The sequence below is a fragment of the Cajanus cajan genome, chromosome 3, assembly GCF_000230855.2.
Source record: "Cajanus cajan strain Asha chromosome 3, NIPB_CcT2T_4, whole genome shotgun sequence".
Classification (NCBI taxonomy): Eukaryota; Viridiplantae; Streptophyta; class Magnoliopsida; order Fabales; family Fabaceae; genus Cajanus; species Cajanus cajan.
Genome location: NC_138519.1, coordinates 6,099,381 through 6,123,303, shown reverse-complemented (window position 1 = coordinate 6,123,303; position 23,923 = coordinate 6,099,381). Strand labels below are relative to the sequence as shown.

Here is a 23,923-nt window from a genome sequence, read left to right as displayed (position 1 = left end):
ATGAGGTAGCCAATGGTGTCTAATACTGTATAGTAATAGTGAAGTATCTATAGGAGTACCTAGTATTCCACGATACCAATACGTGAGGTAAATGCAAGTACAAACGTTTCATGTTATCCAATCATCATATCATAAGGTTAGATATTATATAAAAAAAAGTCCTTCACAAGGATCGATCATGAAACACAAATTCCTGAGGAAAGATGATTGTCTTGTTCTTCACAAAAATCCAAATACATAGTCACCGAGGAGAATTGCTTTGTCAATTTCATTGATGCAGTCCTGCGGAGACCACAACATTTAACTGTAGGCCTGTGAAAGCGAATGTTGGTAGCACATAGTATGAGTGATTTTTTTTTATGACTTTTCTACACTAGCCATCAAATAAGACCTTAATCAAAACCAAAACGAGTCATTCCCTCTAAATCCATCCTTATCTGCTTGGTATCTGATTTAATGATTTAGTCAAACATAATTTCAAAACAAGCAAAGAAGAGAGATAAGAGAATATGAAAACCCCAGGTTTTGCCCCAGAAAGGGTTCAGCTTTTTGCAAAGTGTTGAGACCTCGGAATAATTCTTGGAGAATTATTACAATTCACAAGGTGACAAAAGGGCATGTCATAAATAAAGCCACACACAATATTTCCTTTAATTCTCTTATTCTCAATCCCCCTTAAAATTATGTTGCAACCTTTCACTACTTGCTTCACCTTTCTTCATAGGAGGATCAAATTCTTCCTCAACCAACCAAGAATCAAGGACATGATGAGTGTATGCTACAAAAGAACCAACAAAAAGTTGTCTTCAAATTCTGACTTGTCAACCTCTTCTTTCCTTCACATGGAGCTATCTACACAGTTCCAACAAGTTTTCAAGATTATTGACACCAATGGAGATGGGAAGATCTCAGCCACTGAGCTCAGTGAAGTGCTCTCATGCCTTGGATACAACAAGTGCATGGCTGCTAAGGAAGCTGAATGCATGGTGAGAGTGTTGGACTTCAATGGAGATGGGTTTGTGGACTTGGATGAGTTCATGATTGTCATGAATGGCATGGAACAAGAAAAGTTTGGAAGTGGCATGGACCATGATGATGATGATGATGATGGTTGTCTCATGGATGCTTTTCTTGTCTTTGACACTGATAAGAATGGCCTTATTTCAGCCAAGGAACTGCAGAGGGTTCTGCTCAATCTAGGGTGTGATGATTGTAGTCTCAAAGAGTGTAAACGTATGATCAAAGGGGTTGATAGGAATGGAGATGGGTTTGTGGATTTTGAAGAATTTCGATGCATGATGCAATATGGACTTGCCAAATAGGGCTTCAAATGGGTTTGTTTGTGTTTATGCTGTAATTTCTCTAATTTCCTTTTATTACGGTACACAAAGATAAGATTTAATGTAATTATACTTGCTATGTTTACCTTTTTGACCTTCCTTATTTCATATAGTAATATAGAAGAAAATATGTACATTAAGGGAGAGATGCATAGTATTGTGTTATGGTGTACAGTTTGTTGAGGGTTTAGAGTTTGGTAATTTAGTATTTGCTTCTCTTTTGTTTACTTCTTTTTTATTAAGGGATGTTAGTAATTTAGTATTATTTGCTTCTTTTTGTTTACTTCTCTCACGAGTACTAGTGTCAAATAGCAAGAGGTGAGAGTTTAAGCAAGATATTTTCCTTCTGATTAAGTTGGTTGAGTAGTTTAGAAGAGAATTGCTGTGTATTCACTGTTTAGGAGATGATTTTCAAACATTTTGTGGTAAGATATAAAATGCCTTTTGAGCAAGGAAAATGATAGGGCATCAAGTACATAGAGGATTCTGTGTCTCTAATTTATTATTTTTTTTTTTTGTGAATATGAGAATATCTTCCGATTGATTATCAGAAACTAATATCTTTTGAAATATAAAAATCACTGAAGTGATTTTTATTTTTAAAAAAAAAAGTTTTCTCTATATGTATAACCAGGAAATAGAAACCCTGTTATGATAAGAACTTAATTATCTATCAACTACCACGGTTTAATGTGCACTCTTTTGGGATTTTTTCTGATCATGTGGATTCCACTAAATGAATTTGTCTCATATCATCATGCTGTCTCTCCACTCTGATGATTTGATCGAACAAAAAGATTAAGAGTTATGGGCTCTGTTCTGTTTTGTCTATTCCTCCTCAAAAAGAGTGTGAATTTGTTAGGCTATCCTTGTGCCTTGAGTCATATTGGGTACCCCACTTTTCCTAATATGCCAAGGAAACATGCAAGTTTGGTGGAGCCCCCAAAACTATTCTTTTGTGATCTGTGAATGCATATTTCTATTATTTGTCCAATCTTTGTCCATTCTCTGTTTCAAGATTTTCTTTTCCCCTGTTCTGTGCCAATCATTAAGTCTAACATTTATATTTATATTATATATACTTGTTGGAACACATTCTATTGTAAGAATTATACTTGGGTTGTTTTCTAATTATACATAGATAAACATTAAATTATTGCATTATGAGCAAATAATAATTTAAAAAATTGTTTTCAAATGGTGATTCGGTTGATTGCATAACAGACAAAATTCCAAATAAATCTAACAGCTTTAATATTTTATATTACCATTAAATTCTGTGTCTCTCCTTTTTAATCCTTGTGTTCATCATATGAACGGTGCTACGTAACAAAATACAGTCGAAAAAATAATTTCTTTCTATAATAAAATAGACTAACATTTAATATGATTTTAGTAGTAATAAAAATTATTGTAAAATCTTTTATCAATATTTTTATATTAATCATTGTATGCAGTGTCATTAAAGTATTTACTAACAATTATTTAACATACTGGTAAAGATCCTTATAATGGTAAAAAAAATGTATAAACTTTTGTGACATTTTTTTATTAATATTTAATAATTTTTGTATTTTCCACCAAAAGTTTAATAAATGATTCATAATACTCTTTAATTACTTTATTTCTAGTTGATGTGAAACTTGTAAAATTAGGACAGTTCTCTACTTATATATGGGACTTAAGTTTTTTCCAATACATCCCCTCAAGTTTAACACTATTGAGCTTGGTAATAGTGAGTAATTTGATACCAATTTAGAATAGTGAGTTATAAGTCCAACTCAACCCTACAAAATAAACTTGTAAGGTGAGAGTCATCATCCACTCATATACTACTTAATTATCTTATCTCTAGTTGATGTGAAACTCAAGTTTTTCCTAATAAATAATTGTCACTAATAATAAATTTTTGTGTGATGTAAATACATTTTTAGTAGCTATTATATATTATATATTAGATAATAAAATAGAGACAATTAATTTATTACTGTTAAATAATTATCAATAATAATAAATTTTGTTGTAATAATTATACCACTTTTTCTTTGACTTTTGGCCTAGATTTTTTATTCTTTTGGTGAATTATTGAAGATTGATAAGTTTAAACGATGATTATAATTAACTACAATTAGTAACCAAGACCCAAAAAGGAGAGAAAACAAAGTAGTGAAAAAAGGAATAGCTCAAGCCTCAAGGGGAGGCAACCATGATAGGAAACATCATAGAACCTTGATGAAATTTGCATCTCACCCATAACTTTCGACCAAAAAGCTCAAAACCTCCACAACTTGAAGCCCCTTCTGCCATTTTTTTCCTTCCCTTTTTTGTTTTTTTTTGTTTTTTGGCTTACCTTTTAATTCCATCTTCTTATTATTTTATCATAATCATTGTTATTTTAGTTTAATTGATTTACAACAAGTGTAGTTTTTGGACCTGCTATGTTTAAGTTAGCCCAATTGGGACTGCGGTTTGGATGGTGTTATCAGAATCGGGCTTGGCTAAGCCCAATGAGCCATTCAGTGTTTCTGAGAATATCGGGCCGTTGTTTAGTCCTCTGGTCCAAATAACTTTTTAACTGAAAATAAATAATGTTCTAACGGGCATAGTTTCCAGATTTCAGAATAAATAAGAGGCTCATGATATATATACTTTTTTTTTAATAAGTACAACTCTTTTATTTTTTTTAAATATAAAATATATGTAGTTTTTTATTTTTTTATTTTTATTTTTTTAATTTTATATCTCCAATTCTTCTTCTTTTTCACACATTTTTTTTTTTTAATTTTCACATGCATCATTTTTTCTTTTTCTAATTTCTCACCTATTTTAGTAGGTAGTTTTAACTCTATCAATTTTTATATTATTTTCTTTTTCTTCCCTCACCTCTTTCACTTTTTCATATGTACGTGATAACATTGTAGGTATGTGCGACTTCCTCGACAATTTTTACTGAACTACAATGAAGACACTTTTTTTTCTTCCAATAGTTCATCTCCTTTTATCCCTTCAAAAACCTTAATATTAAATTTAGTGTTATGAAAAAAAATATTTTCCCTATTTCAGAGTATTGTGCGAGATAGTAAAATTAGTATTTTAGAAAGATTTTCCTATTGTGTTTTTTTTTTTATACATATTTTTGAAAAATACTTTCCAGAATAATATGTAAAAAAATCATAATTAACATTGTCGAGAAAGGCACACACACTTATAATATTGTTGAAAATTAGTTCTATGTTTTGCATGTGTACGAAAACTAAAAACAAGGAGAGGGGAGATAATAATAAGAAAATTGAAAGAGGAGGGAGGAAGAGAGTAATGTAAAACTAAAAAAGTTAAAATTACTTACCAAAATAAGTGAGGTGAAGGAAAGATAAGGGAGTGCAAGTAAAAATTGAAAAAAGGAGAGAAAATGTGTAAAAAAAAAGTACTAAATTAAATATTGTGAGTGTAAAATTAAAAATAAAAAATAAAAAATTCAAGATATTTTAAAAATTTAATTATTATTTTTAAAAGAAGGTGTATTTATAAAAAAATAAAAAAAGAGGTATATATATCATGAACCTAAATAAGATACGAGGATAGGCTCCCCGTTACTGATTTCAGCTAATCTTATTGGGCCTACAATTTCATCATTTGCACTAATGAATCATATGTAATGGACCACATGGAGAAAAGTGGAAGGGCGATAGGCCCATTTGGAAAGGGCTTTCAAAATCTAAGAGGTTTAACAGTAATGCTAGTTGTACCTTAATTGAATTAATAACTAGAATTTTATTTTACTTTTCAAATTTCAATATTTTAATAAATTGTAATGATTTTCTTAATAGCCCCTATTTGAAAATATATTAAAGTTTTCTATTTAAATTTCTGGTTGGATATAGTGCATGCCTGTTTAGTTTGATTAATTTTGAAAAAGTTGTTTTTCTTTAGGTGAAAAGTTTCCTAAAAAAAAAATCTGATTATAAGTTTATATTAACTAATCCAAACACTTTGAAATTTAGGGTTTCTTTGGAAGATTGTATTGCACTTTTGCTCAACTTATAAACTTACAACCAAACAAAGGTAATGTCCATAATGCTAATAGTGTGTTTGGATATGTGTTAATAACTTATTTTTATCAAAATTTCACTTCAAATACACAAAATGATATTATTTGCTTCTACATTACGTGAATCCACCAGTAACAAACAGGTTACCAAACGTGCTTTAAATGGTAGTTTTTAATCACTTCACTGACACACTTACCTCATCTTCTTTTCAGATTCCCCGATTTGTATAAATTGTTATGTTTAATTAGAAGCCTAATCCATCACGGGCAAGAAAAATTAAAAATAATTATATGATTAATTACAGTTTGTTCTATAAATTATTGAAATAATATTGTTCCATGATCCGGTACGTACACAACTACACATCTCAATCCTAACATGGGTTTTGTTTCATTTTTTTTTTTGTACATAATAATAATATGATAATATCAATAACTAATTAAACCTTTAATTTCACTTATTTAAGTTGCTTTGATTGGACAGCGAAGGACAAGAATGATATATAAAAGGACTATATCTTCCTCGCAATCTATCAGTTATTAATTAAATTAAAGAATAAAAAATGAAACCAAATAAAACATACTCCGTTAAAGATGGATTTTATATCTCAAGTGGCTTAATCGATCATCTTTTTAATTAAGTAATTACCTAAAGCAGATATTGTGACACTTTCTTTCACTAGTATCTTAGACATTAATCTATTGAGTTGTTTAGGTTCTAGCAACAATCATTCCTCTATCTCGAATAGAAATTTTAATGGCGAAAACGAATTATAGAATAAAAATAAAAACACTTTTCATTGATAACTTAAACAAGAATAATGTATTAAACAACCCCTGCCGAGTCATGTTTCTAAGTTCTTTCAAGTGTATTTGTTTAAAGACAATTCCTTTTCTCATAGATATCAAACACCAATGTGTCATACCAGCCTTCTTTTATTTATTATAATATATTAGCGTTTATTATAAGTTCCCTAAGCTCCAACAAAGTTCAATTTTATTACTAAGTAAACTTTTAAAATTTGCCACAGAAGTTTCTAAACTATAATTGCATGCACTTCCAAATATGTGGGAACTATATTCTATAGGTTTGCTATTTCCTTTTTTTTTCTTCTTCTAGGCGTATCAGCCTATATTGATAATTTATATATAAATAAATACAAATCTAAATTAAAAAAATCATCTTCCAATGTATAGTATATATTTTTTTTTTATCACCACTCCTTTTTCTAAACTAGGATGCATGAAACATAGTACGGAGTTTTTTCTTTTCGTTTTGTTCAATGAATTATGGTTTTCAGTTTAACAATAGCTAGGTTATAGTATATCTTTGGCACCAAGAACTCTTTTGCTCTCTCATCTTATTATTGTTATTCTTTTATGTTATTTTTGGTCTTCAATCTATCAGTTTCAATTTAATCCTTTAAAATATTTCTGTTATAACATCTCTCAAAGTAAATTTTGTTAATAACCAAAAAATACGATGAGAGAATATTTTTTTTTTTTGGTATAACCACCCGGTATCCGAACCACAATGGGCCGACTAATCCGGATTCGGGGCGGGTCCAAGGATTACGGTATTTAAGCCCCTCCCAATCGCCGTTGTGGGGGATCGATCCGCGGACCTCCCTACCAAGTGCAGCCCCATGCTACCACTGCACCAATCAACGATTGGTACGATGAGAGAATATAAATGTATTTTAGCTTTTATCCTTTAATTTTTTAATTTTTTGCGAACTCATTACAATAAGATTTACACGTAGAAGATTCATTAGTATATTTTTTTTTTGGTTCGTCCCTGGAGTATCTACCGCCGATAGCAGTGACTAATCTCCTCGCTACGTTGGAGGCACCTCAAAGGGTGGGATAGCTGGCCTCAAGATTTAACGCGGCTGCATACACAATGTATTGTTATGTAATTATAAATTATTAAATTTTATTATAAGTTTTTTTTTTATATAACCAATAGTTATAATTCCCTCTCATGAAGTTGATTCATTTTAAGAATATAGTAGTATGCTCAGTCATGATCTTATGTATATAAAGCAGAGATCAATTTCCAATCTTATTTAGAGTGGATTTTATTAATCAATTGCATAAAAATAAAAATAAAAAATTATGTGAGTGACATATCAAAATTGAACTCCTAATTAATTTTCCCGGCATGTAAAATTTTGAACTTGAACGTATATTTCAATATGATACATATGGTATCATAATTGACCTAAAATTCTTCAAGACCACCTCAATTTAAATCTTTAATGAGGATAAGGTTTTAATCTGCAAGGGTCATTAATAATGCTGACCAAACTATAATAAATGTGGCCAAAGTCCAGAAAAATTCAATGTATTCAAATTCAAAGTACATAGTTAACCCAACAAAAAAAAACAAAAATCAATGGGAACAACTTAAGATCGGCACAACGGACCATGCACCCACCAATGAAATGGAAGAAACATCGTTGACATTATGCAACCAATCGTTTGCAAAACTTGATTTGGAAAGAGGTTCAACAAGGCATTAAGCAGGTGCATGATGACAAGAAAGGTTCCAAATCTATCATAATCCGTCACATGAAGGCTTCAGTTTGGTCGGTTGTTTAGCCCTTAAAATAATGGGGTGGTAATGGGATTTGAATTAATTAAGATGATTTTGAAAGCTTTGGATTGGCTTTCCATGGAATACAAGGGATGTGTGTGCAACAATCTCAACCCACTTTGAGTGAAAAGCGGCTTGTAAAAGAGTGAGAACATGCACCATCGTGCTACCTTCGATGCCCTTCACATGGATTTGACAGTTAAATTTTTTTCCTTTGGAAGTGGTCCACGCTATATGATGGATTAACTTTACTAACAATTCTTTAATCACAACACATAGTGGGTTCCATTTGTTTAGTTTAATTTAAAAGAGTTGATTAAGATAACCATTGCTGTTGTTGCACTAGTACCATGATGTTTCAACAGGTTTTTTCAATTGACACATATTCATTATTAATTTCCTTTTTCTTTCTAAAGGGATGACTATGTCTTTCTCGAGACCTAAATGTCATTCACAAAAGTCGAAACACACATGTCCACAAGGTTAATTTTTATATATATATATATATATTAATTTTAGCTATAAGCGTGAACCAAACGTTGTTTTTGTTTGTGATGGGGTTTGTGAACCCTTGACCCTTTGACATTTCGATCCAGCTTTAGCTTCGGATCAATCACTGAACCTAAAGTAACATTTGGGAAGTACTCAGAAAAAATTGATGCTTACACTAGAAAAATATATATGAGTAGCTTGTTCAGGAATGGAGTAAAAGAAAAGAAAGTTAGGGTTCAGTTCAGCTTTTTGAACACTTACATATACAAGGGTTATATATATGAACCTTTTTTTTTATTTATTGATCTTTGCATATGACAGATGTTGCAATATGCTGCAGGAAATTTACGTAGTATCTTTAAGCTAGCTGCTTCAATTCATTGGTGAAGAACCCTATATAAGAAAAGCTATGGGAAATGCTTTCAAGTTTCAACAACTAGATTTATATAGTGGAATTCTTACTAAACAAAGGAATAAACTTTGTGAACTGGATATTATTAATATAAATTCCCTAAACATTAATTAAATAATACTGAGAAAAAAAGACACCAAAACTAATGAAATGCCTATCACATCATACCTATAAATGCATGCAAGATGGTAAGTTCTTTTCCTTTCATTGTTATATTATATAATATAGATGACCTTAATTAGTGGTCCATACACATTAAAGTTCCGCCAGCTACGCTGAACTAATTAAAATAGTTTATGTGTCATCTGCTACAACTGAGCAATATATATATATATATATATATATATATATATATATAGTTATTTCTTAGTCTATACAAAGCACCAAAGTAATAGGTAATTTTATTCGTCAGCCTTTACCTAATTATCCTAGTCAATCAAGTTCCTTAACGGTGTGAATTGGCCAAAGCAAGCCCTCTAATAGCATGTATGAGAGATCGATTGACACACTCCTTAAAATTTGCTTTTGGAAGTAGCAAATGGAATTTTGTAAAAGATAATCATATTTAATTGTTATTTTTTTTATAATCGAGATTGTTCTTAAAAGTACATTTGATTAGTACTAAAACAAGTATTATCTATAATGAGATGTGAATTTTAAACTAAGCTTCACTACAAAGTATTTTTAAACAAAGGAAGTTTCAAATATAAGTCACTTCAGTTCAAACATAATCTTAACCAAAATTAGTTTACATAATCAAAGTTATATAAAATAAAGTTAGCATGTAAAAGTATGGTTTAATAACTATATTGATCATTAAAGTATTGTTAACTTAATTTGATGAGTTAATATAGTGATTAGATATTATGTACTTACACGTTGTGTATAAGAATGATTTATTTTCTGAAAAATCTCATGTTTATTAACTTTGCCAAATGCAAAATTCTTTAGACTAATAACAATCACCATATTGTGAGCAAGATTATAAGAAATAGCTATTATATGAAGAAAAAAAATATCATTAACATAGTACATGAATTCATCCTCTAAGTGATATGATAACTAAATCTAGTGCAGGAAAATAAGAGAATAGTTCACTTCTATTCTTTAATTAATTTGTGTTTTTGAAAGTAGTGAGTATATGACCGTAAAATAAGCCAAAATTTGAAAGGGAATAGATCTTATTTATACTTAAAGAAGCATGATTAACCAATCAAAACATGGTTAAGAGTAAAAATTTTATTAAATGCGATTAATCGGATTTCTCAACAGAAATTATTAGTCTTCAACAAAGCAAATACAATTGGCAAGTGTAATAACATGGTAAAAATAAAAAATAAAGATTAAGATGAACTTGGTGAGACATAAGAAGTGGAGGGGGTAGCATAATGCAAATTGGTAAAGAAGAAACTCTTGGAGTTTAGAACCTAGGAAGTGAGTTGGTGAAGGAATCGTTGACTGCAAGATCGAAAGCGATGGTTTTTGTTGTGTTATTATTTAAATGTGTAGCCGCTTAATTAGTTTTATATAATGTTTGTTTGTTTGTTGAGAAAGAGAGGGGTGGTTTGGTGTATTATGACACTTTAATTTTGTAATGGTAGGGTTGTTTTCAATTTTGTCGACATCTCATAGAAGAGAGAGATTGATAATGTGATGAGAAGGACGAAAGTAACGTGAAGAGGGAGAATAAGACGGACCGGTACTTCCGGAAGTGACCCTTAAATAAAATATATTCTTCTTCATCATCAACCAATTGTCTTAACCTATTATTGTTTATTCCCCTTCTTCTTATCTTTTCCTCTTTAATTAAAGGAGTTGAAATAGCTCTCAAAATTGATGAACTCATCATTGTTATCAAGATGTGGTTAGATTGGCATCAAGGGTCATGCATGCATGTTCTTTGCTGTCCTTAATTACAATTTTATTAATGTGTTTCTAACATTTGTATCTTGTCTACGTGTTCATTAGTTTTGATAAAAGGATTGACAATTTGTTAAGTCTTCCATAGACTTAAGGTAAGGCTGAGATTTTTCGTTTTGATTCGAAGTGTCGGTTAGTATTTCAAGTTACAATATGTAATAGTTGAGTAGCTTCTTCTTCAATTTGGATCCTTTCCTGCAATATTCTCTCTCCAACCTCTCTCCTGCAATATTAATAGCTATTGGATATATCTAATGGCTCAAATTTAATCATTTAAAAAGTTACATTAATTATAAGATTAAATTTGAGCCATTAGATATATCTAATGGCTATTAATGTTGCAGGAGAGAGGCTGGAGAGAGAATATTGCAGGAGAAGATCCAAATTCCTTCTTCTTTGCCTAATCGAAACTTAATTTAATAATTAGCTCCTTAAATTTGGTAATGAATTAAATTTGAACTAATCCCAAATGTGTGGTTCAGCAGTAGGGGTTGATCCATGTTTAAGCAAGGTCAGAGATTCGAATCTTGCCTTGTTTATGCAGTCGCGTTAAATCTTGGGGCCAGCTATCCCACCCTTTGAGGTGCTTCTAACGTAGCGAGGAGATTAGTCACTGCTATCGGCGGTGGATACTCCAGGGACGAACCACAAAAAAAAAGAATTAAATTTGAACTAAAAATCAAACTTAATAATAAGTTAATCGAACTTGAGATATGTAAAATTTATTTTACTTTATATATAAATCGACTTGATATATATTTTAAAAAATATTATATTGAGGGTGTTGTATTGACGATCCCTCATCCGTTTAAGAATAAAGACATAATAGTATATATAAATAAAAAATAATACTCGCCTTACAAGTTAATTTTATGAGGTTGAGTTAGGCATTGAATTAAACTTTTAACCACTTTTTAAAGATATTTAATTATTGAACCTAATTATATATATATATATATATATATATATATATATATATATATATTAAGAGAGAGGAGGAAGAATCTGTTTACTTTAAGAATAAGTTTATTTAATAACTCATGTGTTACATCAAAATTCAACATATAAAATACTTTTATGATTATCCATCAATTTGAATTAATAAACGAAGTATCAAATATTCTCAAATTTTTAAAAAATTTGCAAACTTGATTTATGAATTAATATCTTTAAATTCAACGATTGGATTGTTGAAATTTGATGTAGAACATGAATTATTGAACAAATATCTTCTTTTATATATATTATATATAATAAATTTTTGTGAATTCGAGGATATATAATTAAAAGCATCATGAAATTAAATTAGCTAGAAAATATAGTGTATGCATGGATTTCACTTAGAAGATTTAAAAGTACTTTTACTATCAAAGGTAACAAAATTTTCGTTTTTTATTTTGTGCATTGAAATTTGGAAATATGCGAATTCCAAAGACAGTTTCTCAACTTTTATCTAAACATAGTGGTATTTTTTTTTTGTTAAAACCCTTATTTGGTCCCTTATAATATTTTTTTGTTTCAATTTAGTCCTATTTTAATTTTTGGTTTCAATTTAGTCTCCAATAATTTAAATTATTGCAATTTGGTACTTCCGTCCAAATGATTTAAACGGAGTTAACTGTTGGCCACGTGGATGCCAGGCGGATGCCACGTAGATGCGTAGGTAGATGCCAAATTTCTTGAATACACCTGGAACCAGAACGGCCCGTCTGGTTTCACTTTTGGTGTGTTAATTTTGTACCTGGAACGGGTTGTTTCAGATGCAAAATTTACACACCAATAGTGTAACCAGAGCGGGCGGTTCTGGTTCTAGAATGGTCGATGACTATAGTTCACGGTTGTGAATCGTGCAAGGAAAAAGATCCAAGGTACAAAACATTTCAAACACTAGATTTGGTAATATTGTCAATGGGATTGATAACTTCAATTGCTAAACATTTGGGCTATACAGTGTATCCTTAAGGACGATGCAGTGTATCACTAAGGACAATGCTAGTAGGTTTTATTTCATTATTAGTCAAACTGGAGTGAATCACTTACTACCAAATTGACACTATACTGTCAAGGATGAAACGAAACGATGTTTCCCCTTGAAGTCATTTACGATGTACTCTAACAATAACAACCTGTTCTTGAGGAGGTACAACCTGAATTTTTGTGGTTTAAGGTTTCCCTTCAGCGTTACCGAGATGATTTCCTTTCTCAGTAATTTCTTTGAACTTTTTTAGTATATGTTATGTTCTGAATTTTTGTTTTCAGTTTCTGAACCATGTTTCTGTTTTTGAATTTATGATATGTTATGAATTTTTATTTTCAATTTTTGAATCACATTGCGGCATTTTGGTGAACGGATGCATGAAGTTGGCATTCTGGAACAGGCTGTTCTGAATCCAGAACGGCCCGTTCTAACACCAGAACAACCCGTTCTAGTTTCAGAATGGTCCGTTCTGATGCACTCATGATGTGTTAAATTTGCATTTGGAACGACCCCGTTCCAGTTGCAAAATTAACACATAACATGTGCAAGCAGAACGACCCGTTCTAATTTCAGAACGGGCCGTTCTAGTTCCAGGTGTATTCATGAAATTTGGCGTCCACCTATGCATCTACGTGACATCTACCTGACCAACAGTTAACTTCATTTAAATCATTTGGACGGAAGTTCCAAATTGTAATAATTTAAATTATTGAAGACCAAATTGAAACAAAAAATTAAAGTAGAATTAAATTGAAACAAAAGAAATATTATAAAGAATTAAATAAGGGTTTTAACCTATTTTTTTTTTTAGTAAATAACCCATGCACTTACATTGCACAGCCTTTTTATTTATTTATTTATAGCACCATCTAATAATAAATTGTGATATATTAACGGTGTGTGTTTGAATTCATAATAATTTATCTAGAATTACGTTGAAATATTCTTTAACATTGACTTTAACTATATATCGATATATTTAGAATTACATTTCAAATACTTTTTAACATGACTTTAACTACATATTTAGTTTCATATTTAGAAGTTGATTCTAAGTCCAAAATTAATTTTAAATTTATTAATTGGTGGGAAAAAATTCTTTCTTTTTTTATTCACAACAATGATGAGTATATTAAAATAATATTATATATAGATAAAAAGTGATCACAATTTATTTAAAGTGGTTTGACTCTTCATACTTACGTCTATAATGATGTTCATTATATATTTCACAATGTATTACATATATTCCTAAAAATGCTCCCGTCAAGTTTTGCGAGATAAACTTAAAAACCCTTCTTCATAAGTTTTATGGGTGAAAATTGCAAACACCTTCCTTACAAGTTTTATGGGTGATAATTATAAATTTCTCCATCACAAGTTTAATGAGTGATACTTACAAACTCCTTACTTACAAGTTTTATGAGTGAAATTTGAAAATCTCCTTACAAGTTTTCTGTCAAAATTTGAAAATCCTCTTTTATATGATATCTCTTTTCATTTAAGGTGGTGACCTTTCTACAGGTCAGATAATTCTTCTTATTTCAAGAGCCTTTTTTTTATTGACCTTATATTCTAATCTTAAAAGAGAAAATAAATCTTTAAAATAATTACAACATTTTTAATTCTAAACAATATCTTAAAGATAAATAATATATTTCTATCTCTCAACAATATCTTAGAGATTTGAAATTAAAAATTTGAATTGTTTCTCCAACATAAATAATTGAAAGTAACTTCTACATAGAGAGAGAAGGACTCACTGTCTTATTAAACTTATTCTTAGAGTAAGTTTTATTAGACTCAGGGGGGTGTATTGATTTAGGATTTCGTAGGATTTTAAAAGACTTTTTTTTAGTAAAAAAATTCATTGGTATTCAATCAGGATTTTATGTCACTTAAAAACAATTCACTGGTATTCAATATGGATTTTCAAGATTTTTTAAAGAGTCTATTAAAATCCATTGGTATTCATTTGAGATTTTCTACAGCTTAAAAACAATCCTTTGGTATTCAAAAAATATAAGGATTTTAAAGGATTGTTATGTGAGAGAGATTTTGAAGGACTTTCTAGTGTTATCTATAAATACCAAATTCATAAAACAATCCCATCCAAACCCACCGGATTTTGCAGGATTGTTTGAAGTGATTTTTCGAGAATTTTCAAGTGAGTTTTTCATTTTTTTTCCTATGTTCCCGTCTTCTCCATTTTTTCTCTACTAATAATACTGCACTATTATTCATTGCTCATATATAATATTGTAGTACTGTTCTCATTTCATTCCCCTATTTTGTGAAACTCCGATATGTAAATGATAGTGTCATTGATTTGTTCTATTTTTCTGTTCGTTCTCTTTAATTGACTTGCTTTATTTTATTCTATGTAGTTGAATTTGTTCCTTTATATAACACAAAAAAAATGCTTGAAATTTCAACTTTTAAGTGGTATTTTTTTTATAACACACGTCAAGAAAATAAAAAGGTGAAAGATGAAATTGATATCATAATCTCTACAATATATATATATATATATATAAGATGAATTTGTTAGGATTTTTTTGAGTAGAATGAGATGAAAATGGATCTTAGTCGGGGGAAGAACCCTCTCAGCATAAAAACTGCGATTTCTCTCATTCCCTTAAGTTTGTTACTCTTATCCCTATCCTTTTATGACTCAACAATTATTTTATTTTTTTTACTATGATTTTTTTTTATATTTTTATATTGTGAAATTAGGACTTTTTTATATTTAAAAAAAATAAAATTAACATAAGACATTGCAGTATCTAATTTTTTAGGATTTAGGATTTATGTCTTCATTAGCTTATTTTTTAAAATAAGAAATATTGTTAAAATATTTGTTAGAATAATTTATATTTATAAATATCGTTAAAAATTATCATATAATATATAACTAAAATAATACATATATATATATATATATATATATATATATATATTCTATATATCTAAATGCTTATTCTTTAAATAATAATAATAATTATAATAATAATTATTATTATACTAATATTATATATATTGCATATGTAATTAGGTAAATATTTTTTTGGTAGATTGTGGATTTCCTAATCAACGCCAATTTTTAGCTCCATTTCAAGGTGTAAGATATCATCTACAAGATTTTGCAGGTCAGGGTAATGACCCTGAAAATAAGAAAGAATTGTTCGATCTTCGTCATGCGTCTTTAAGGAATGTGATCGAGAAAATATTTGGTATTTTTAAATCAAAGTTCGCAATTTTCAAGTCAGCACCTCCATTTTTATTTAAGATACAAGTATAACTTGTGTTAGTATGTGCAACACTACATAACTTTCTACATAAAGAATGTCGTTCTGATGAATTTCCAATTAAAGCGGTGGATGAATCTCCATCTTCAACGTTACTGGTTAACGAAGATCATACTTTTAAACCTATTATTCAAACCCAGGAGCAAGAGCGAAAAGACGCTAATGCTTGGAGGACTAGTATAGTTATGGATATATATGTGGGTGAATGCTATTTAAGAGGATAAGATATTATGGAGAATTATTATTATTATTATTTATCTAGACATTATTATTTTTTTATTATTTTTGTCTTTGACTCTTTTTAAATTTGAATGTATGAATTTTTTTTTGAAATCTTATCAAATGTCAAAAATCCACGAAAATTTTACAAAATCCCACAGAATCCATTAAAATCCTGATTTAAAAGTCTTGCAGAATCTATTAAAATCCTGATTTTAAGTCTTGTAGAATCCTGCAAAATCTTAAAAGTCATGAAAATCCTGCAAAGTCTTTTAAAATCCGCAGAAATTTTTTTAACTAAAAAAGTCCTTTAAAATTCTAATCCAATACATTAAACTTCTACATAGAGAGAGAAGGACTTGCTGTCTTATTAAACTTATTCTTAGAGTAAGTTTTATTAGACTTAGTTTATTTAATAACTCATACGTTACATTAAATTTTAAAAATTCAATTATTGAATTAAAAATTCTTAATGAATATATTAAGTTTATAAATTTTAAAAAAAATTAAAAATACATGATACTTTTTATATAGATTTAAATTAATGTATAAAATATTTTTATAGTTACCTGTCAATTTGAATTTATTAAAGGAAGTATGATATGTTTCTTAAATTTTTAAAAAATTGATAAACTTGATTTATATATTAATAACTTGTAATTAAACGGTTAGATTATTAAAATTTAATATAGCACATAAATTATTAAATAAAATATAACTATACTTACTGTTGGAGTAAATAAACCCTTGCTTATATATATATACACATATAAGTTTTTAATATATAGATTAAGTTTACAAAATTTTAAAAAAATTAAAAACCATATGTTATATAAATTCAAATCAACATATAAAATACTTTCATAATTAATCATCGATTTGAATTAATGAAATAAAGTATCAAATAGTTTTTAATTTTTTTTTAAAAAAATTTAAACTTATTTTATATATAAAAAACTTTTAATTTAATTGGACCGTTAAATATATATATATGTGTGTGCGCGCGAGAGAAAGTCTATAAATATGTTTAAATACAAATTAAAAGTATTTTTGAAATTTTTTTATTAAAAATAAATATTTTTAATAAAAAAAATTTCAGAAACAAAGTCCTTATGAAAAATCATATATGTCACCTTAACCACTACGGGTATGAAATATCATACCGGAATGGGTGACGGAAAGAAAAGTCGATGGAGGAGAAAATAAAACACATCATTAACACGTACTATACCATACAAACAAATCCCAAGCGTGTAGTTCAGCAGTGATCCACGCTTAAACAAGGTCAGAGATTCGAATTCTGCCTTGTGTATGCAGTCGCGTTAAATCTTGAGGCTAGTTATCCTACCTTTTGAGAGCTACCTTTTGAGGTGTCTCTCTCATAACGAGGAGATTAGTCACTGCTACCAGCCCTGGATACTGGTAGCCCTGGATACTCTAAAGACGAACAAAAAAAAATACCAATACCATACAAATAATATTTAAATGTACCAATAAAATTTGCGCATTATCTAATGAATGATGGCTCAAATGAACAAGTCACCAGAATTATCAATATTGAAAATATTACACACACCGACATAAAAAAAATCACTGTAAATATAATATATATAAATATAAATTTATTTAACATATATTTGCACATATAATTTTAATGTTAATTTTGAATGAAATTCAAGAATATATATTATATATTATTATAATTTATATTTATATTTTTTAATAATTATAAAATATAATTATAAATAAAATAATTTTTAGTAATAAGTATTTTATTATTATAATTTTTTAATTAACTCACTTAATTATAAATTGAAATGTATAATTTCAAGAAATTCACAACGTTCTACAATTAATTAAGAAACAAACAAGTATAGGCTTCAAAATGGAAAGTCGCGTCATTAAACATAAATACTCGAGATTTTCCACTTAGATCCTAGCTAGTAGCATAGCAGACATATACTGTTATTAAACTTTGCTTTGAAGGACTTAATTAATTAATTTAATATAGTATTTATATATTAAACTTGTATTAAAAACTAGACATCTATACCTCACTTGCATATATGCCAAAGCTACAATCATATTTAATTACCTTTTGTCACCAAAAAGAAATATTTGACTACCTTTGGATATAGATCCCCTCCATGTGTGCACCAAGCATAAATAATTTAGCTATATCTATATTTCTTTACGATTTAATAATTCCATAATCAGGAGATAGATTTTCAATTTATTTATTCTTATTTTAATATAAATAGTGTCATTGTTATAATTGTTAATTTCACATTATTTGCGAGAAACATATTCAAAAAAGGCTTGTTCCATTGCAAACTCAAATACAGTAACGTTAGTATAAGGATAAATAAACACCTTGTTATTGAAAGTAACGTGCTCTATATTTATTCTATTATATTTTTAAATAAATTAAAAATATTACAAAAAATATTATATACAAAGAAATAAAAAATATTACTGTAAATATAATATATATATATACAAGGACGGAGCCAAGGGGGGACCTACGGGTGCCACGGCCCCCCCAACAATTTTAATTTTTTTTTATATACATATATATTACTATATGGCACCCCCTATTTTTAATATAAACTCATATGTATAATTAAATGAATAACCCAAATTTATTTTTTTATTCAACTTTTGGACTTCTGGTACGGCCTGCTATGTGGTATCACTTTGGAATTTTTTTTTTTTTAAAAAAATGTAGCGCCTCATTTGATCATTCCAATTCTCGGCCCCCCAGTATTGAAATCCTGGCTCCGTCCCTGATATATATATATATATTTAATATTAATTATACACAATTTTAATGTTGATTTTAAATAATATTTAATAACATATTTTGTATATCATTATAATCTATATATACACTTTTTAACAATATATCAACATATATTATATATATTGTGTAAATAAAAGTATTTTTTTAATAATAAGTATTGTATCATTATAAAGTATGTATCACTATATAATAATTTTATAGTAATAATAAAATTAAATATTTAAATTTTATATTACTTAGATCTTTGTTCGATAATGTCTATATAGTCAACTGAGAGTCAATGACACTAATCAACTAAATCTTTGCATTACTATAAAAAATATGACTTAGTTGATAGTAGATTACTTTTTAATAATTAGTGAAAATAAGATGTTAAAATTTACAAGATAATATACATGATACCATACATAAGCTATGAATAATATTGATGATAGCATAATTTGTAAAATTATATATTAACGATAGAAGAAGAGTTTTGTGGTGTAGTGGATGGTGTAAAAGAAATAATAAAGAAGAGATTGATTATGGGAATAATGGATGAAATGGTTGAGAGAGAAGATGGAGATGGAGATGGCAGAGATTGTCTGTGTGTTGTTTAGAAAAAGAGGAATGAGAAAAGAAGAAGGCATATGATTGGGCATGGAAAGGGCACTCTCTAAATAGTATATACCGCATTCACGCCCACACGTCTTGGTTAGCCATTCAACCTACATCACTCTAGACGATGCACTCACCACTCAGTCAAAATATATAGTAACACTCACCTTCCATACATCTTCCCTATATTTTCATGCTCTACTACCTTTGAATCATTCTATAACAATATGTAATCAACTGATGATGCTAACATCGCTTCAAAAACTATATGTACTTCTACTACATTTTTCAAAAACTATATATATCCTTAAACATAATTTTCTACATGTCTCTAATGAGGTTGTGGTTTTCAATTAAAAAATGGTAGTTATTATTCAATCCTTATAAAGACCCTTATGAGGAGGGGGGAAAAAACTAACAAGTACATTAAAGATATCAAGTAAAAATTAATTTTTTTTATAGTGCTACTAATATATACTTCATGAATACTGATAAATAATATGTTGTTTAGAATTTGAATCTTAGATATACAATTATATTAAGTAAATTTCTTCTTAATTTAATTTTAGTTTCCCTCCAATTAGGGATGGCAATGGGGCCCTTGGGAGCAGGTAATAGTAAACCCGCCCCCATCCTACCGGATGAAAATTGACTTCATACTCATCTCATATCTGTGTGGGTATCCATTAAACGGGTATCCATGAATTTCTTAAATACCCACGGATATCCATGGATATTTATAATTTTTTTAAGAAATTAAAAAAATTATATTACAAATAATTTTAAGTTTATATTTAATGTCATTGAAATATTAAAAATAAAAATTCAATGTTAATTTTGAACTTGTATTTAACATTAATTTGATTAAAATAATAATAAAAAATACAAGATAATCAATAACTTAAAATACATCAATCTCACAAGTAAGTTAAAGTCTCATCACAAAGCTACAATAATTCAATATCATAATTCCAAACGAAAGTTAACAACTTAAAATATATAAATTTTATTGGTCCAATCAAAGTTAGAAAATTAATCAAATTACATCCAACATAATTCTATAACATGTTTAACTTCATCAACCTCACTTTTGTAAGAAAATAAGATGAGAGAGTGTAGTTTTAGGGTTATGTAGTACAAGGATAATTAGGATATTTAAGAAATATTATTAAATGGGTACCCGCGGGTATGGGTATCATCATACCCACCCCGCCTCGTTTATAAACGGGTAAAAATTATTCATCCTCATTATCTGCGGGTACCCAATTAGCCTATCCATTTATTATTCATAGCAGATTTTACCCGCAGATACCCACGGGTGCAGGTATTTTTGTCATCCCTACCTCCAATATTGAAGGATTTGGAGGGGAGATGAGAGATTTTAAAATATTTTTAATATAATATTCAAAATATTTTTATTTATATTATTAAATTTAAAGTTATAACGATTGATATAAAAGTAAGTTTTTAAAATCCCTTTCCTCCCTTATAAATCATACAAGAAAAGAACCTTCCCTCTTCCTTCTTTTTAATTAACTAAATAAAATTTCTAACTCCTTCTCTCCCTTTTCATTTTCCTTTCCTCCCATATCTTTTATTCTATTAAAATCCTTTCCCTCCTTTCAACCAAATAGACCCTTAGTAATTTTAAATAATGTATTAATTCTTTAATTTATATTTATTTAAAGAAAGAAAAATTAATGATATTTAATTAATATTTCTTTCAAGAAAAAAAAGGGAACTTATCATTTTGAATTCATGTTTTGTCCTTTGGATTGACCTATTCATGTGCCAATTGGGACATCAAGTGGCCAATTTTCTTCTTTATTGTTAGATGACAACGAGATAAAAATTTAGTGATGTTATAGGATTTCAATTACCAACATGTAGGGATGGCAACAGCGTGGGTCGGGTACGGGTTTCATGACACTCGTCCCCGTCCCCGCGAGTCAAACTCATTCTCGTCCCCGTACCCGTACCTATCGGGTATATGATTTTCATCCCCATCCCCGTCTTCATTATTAAATTTTTTATTTTTGTAAAAAAAATATGATATTTTTAAATTATTTTTTATTATATTATAATTATAATTAGGTTATTTTTCTATCTCATATTATAATAAATAATCACACATAAAAAATATTAAAATTCAAAAAATATTAAAATTCTTTAATATAATTAAATTAAAAGTGAGTATTAAATTAATAAAAATGAGAACGAGGACGAGTACGGGTATGGGTACAGAGCGGGTAAGTACATACCCATACCCGTACCCGATTTAATATATCAGGTTTTATCTGTACCCGTATCCGGTCAAACCAGGTATTTCCCGTCAAAGTCGCGACGGGTTCGGGTATTACCTGCGGGTACGAGTATATTTATCATCCCTTCTAATATGGACACGGTCATATAATATGTACACATCATAAATTGGTCAAATCTTTTGATAGGATCAAACAACTAGGCATAAAGCATTTCACCTATCCCAAAACATCAAATTGGAAAATAAATTTTGGTTACATTTGTATATAGAACTCAAAGTTTCATGCCTTTTATATATAGTTGAAAAATAAAAAGTCATATAATGTATAGTTATCTACCATTTATTAATATTGGATTAACCCATTATCATGTAATCTATCAGCCTATTTTTGAATAGATCTTCTACTTATTTAAAGTCTTAAGTAGAAGAAATAGGTTTTTAAACAAGTTAACGTGCAATTTGACTTGCATAAATGTCTCAACCGTGGAGTATGGTCTTCCCTTTTGCCTAAATAATTGAACCAATCTAATTAAGCATTGGAATCAGTTCTTGTTTTATATTTTTTCTTTGCACTAACTTGTTATCACAATTATGTGATCATGTCATTAAAAAAAAACCATAGTTTTATTATTCTTGTTTGGCACCAATTCTCTGAGATGAAATATTAGAACAAAATATATATATCCTTGAACTAGCACAAGCCCGGTTCCGATTTTATATAGCTGACTCTCACATTCAATATGTGCAGAAAACAACTGGAGGGCAAATGTTTAAGATCATACCTCAAACCTTATGGGTTTGTTAATATTATTTCTTAATTGATTAATGTTATCTTCTTCATACATATATAAAGTGGCATGAGAAATGCCTTATGTAACAAATTGTAACAAAATCACTACCTCTAATAGAATGTGGGTCTTGATTCCATGTTTTGCATCCGCATTGTGCATATGTTTGAGATCCAATTGTTGGATCTGCTCATTGAGCCAACAGATTCATTTACTTGCTAAACTGAATCCAAATTCTAAAAAAAATAAAAATCCAAATCATTCATACAAAGTCTCAACTCTCAATATAAAATCGTGTTATGACCACTGTAAACTTTTGTTTAAGTTCAAATATTAATAATAATGCTAACAAATTTGTTATTAAAAAAAGAATCTGATTGCTGAATCAGGAAGACGTTGAAGAATGAGAAAACAAATGCATCAGAATGAAAGTGATAAAGATTCAATAATAGAAGACATGGATTTATGAAAGTTTGAAACAAATCCTATCATGAAGTACAAGGAACGACAATAAAATTATGCTGAGATTCAAATAGTGAAAGGATCAATGGCAAAATTTCAACGAGGCAGCGCCTTGAAGATTTTGTCGAAACTCCACCTTTGCATTAATTTCCGGCACCTTTGATTGTAGGTCAATCATGCCATTTTTTTAATAATATCTCCTTTGGTCTCAAGTGACGACAAAATAAAATGGACAAATCTAGAAAGGAATCATCAAATTGATAATAACAAATTATATTGGTGAAGAAAAAACAAATGAAATTAAAAGAAAATCTAATTCGAAAGAGAAAAAGAAAAACAACAAAACAACAAAATTCAAAACCTTGCATAACTTGATTTGGATATCAATATTCCTCCTTGGGGAACTTACAGTGAGACATGTTTATCATTTCCTTTAGTTGAATTACCAAAACCCATAATCGTCTTGAACATAGTTTTGAAATAACAACATATTGTGTTTTTAATTTTAAGGTATATTTTTGAAATGTGTATAAAAGAAAAAAAATAATATTTATACACCATCACATGTGATATTAAACTATACAACATTATGAAGTGAGAATACGTACGTGATGAAAACTAGAAAAAAAAAACTACTTACGTACATAACTTGATCATATATTATTTCAGCAGTATTTTAATATTTTTTATTTCA

The 23,923-nt window shown here is 28.8% G+C and overlaps 1 protein-coding gene across 1 annotated transcript; it reads left to right on the top strand.

The window, feature by feature from the left end:
- The first annotated feature begins 435 nt into the window (after nucleotides 1–435).
- On the top strand, nucleotides 436–1,567 carry LOC109802820 (putative calcium-binding protein CML18). Its single transcript, XM_020364216.3, has one exon. It carries the CDS (start codon nucleotides 684–686, stop codon nucleotides 1,320–1,322), a length of 639 nt encoding a protein of 212 aa, XP_020219805.1. The 5' UTR covers nucleotides 436–683; the 3' UTR covers nucleotides 1,323–1,567.
- The last annotated feature ends 22,356 nt before the right edge of the window (nucleotides 1,568–23,923 follow it).

Bases quoted from the DNA above. Each gene is read 5' to 3' on its own strand.
- LOC109802820 (XM_020364216.3), top strand. From the start codon at position 684: ATGTTGCAACCTTTCACTACTTGCTTCACCTTTCTTCATAGGAGGATC.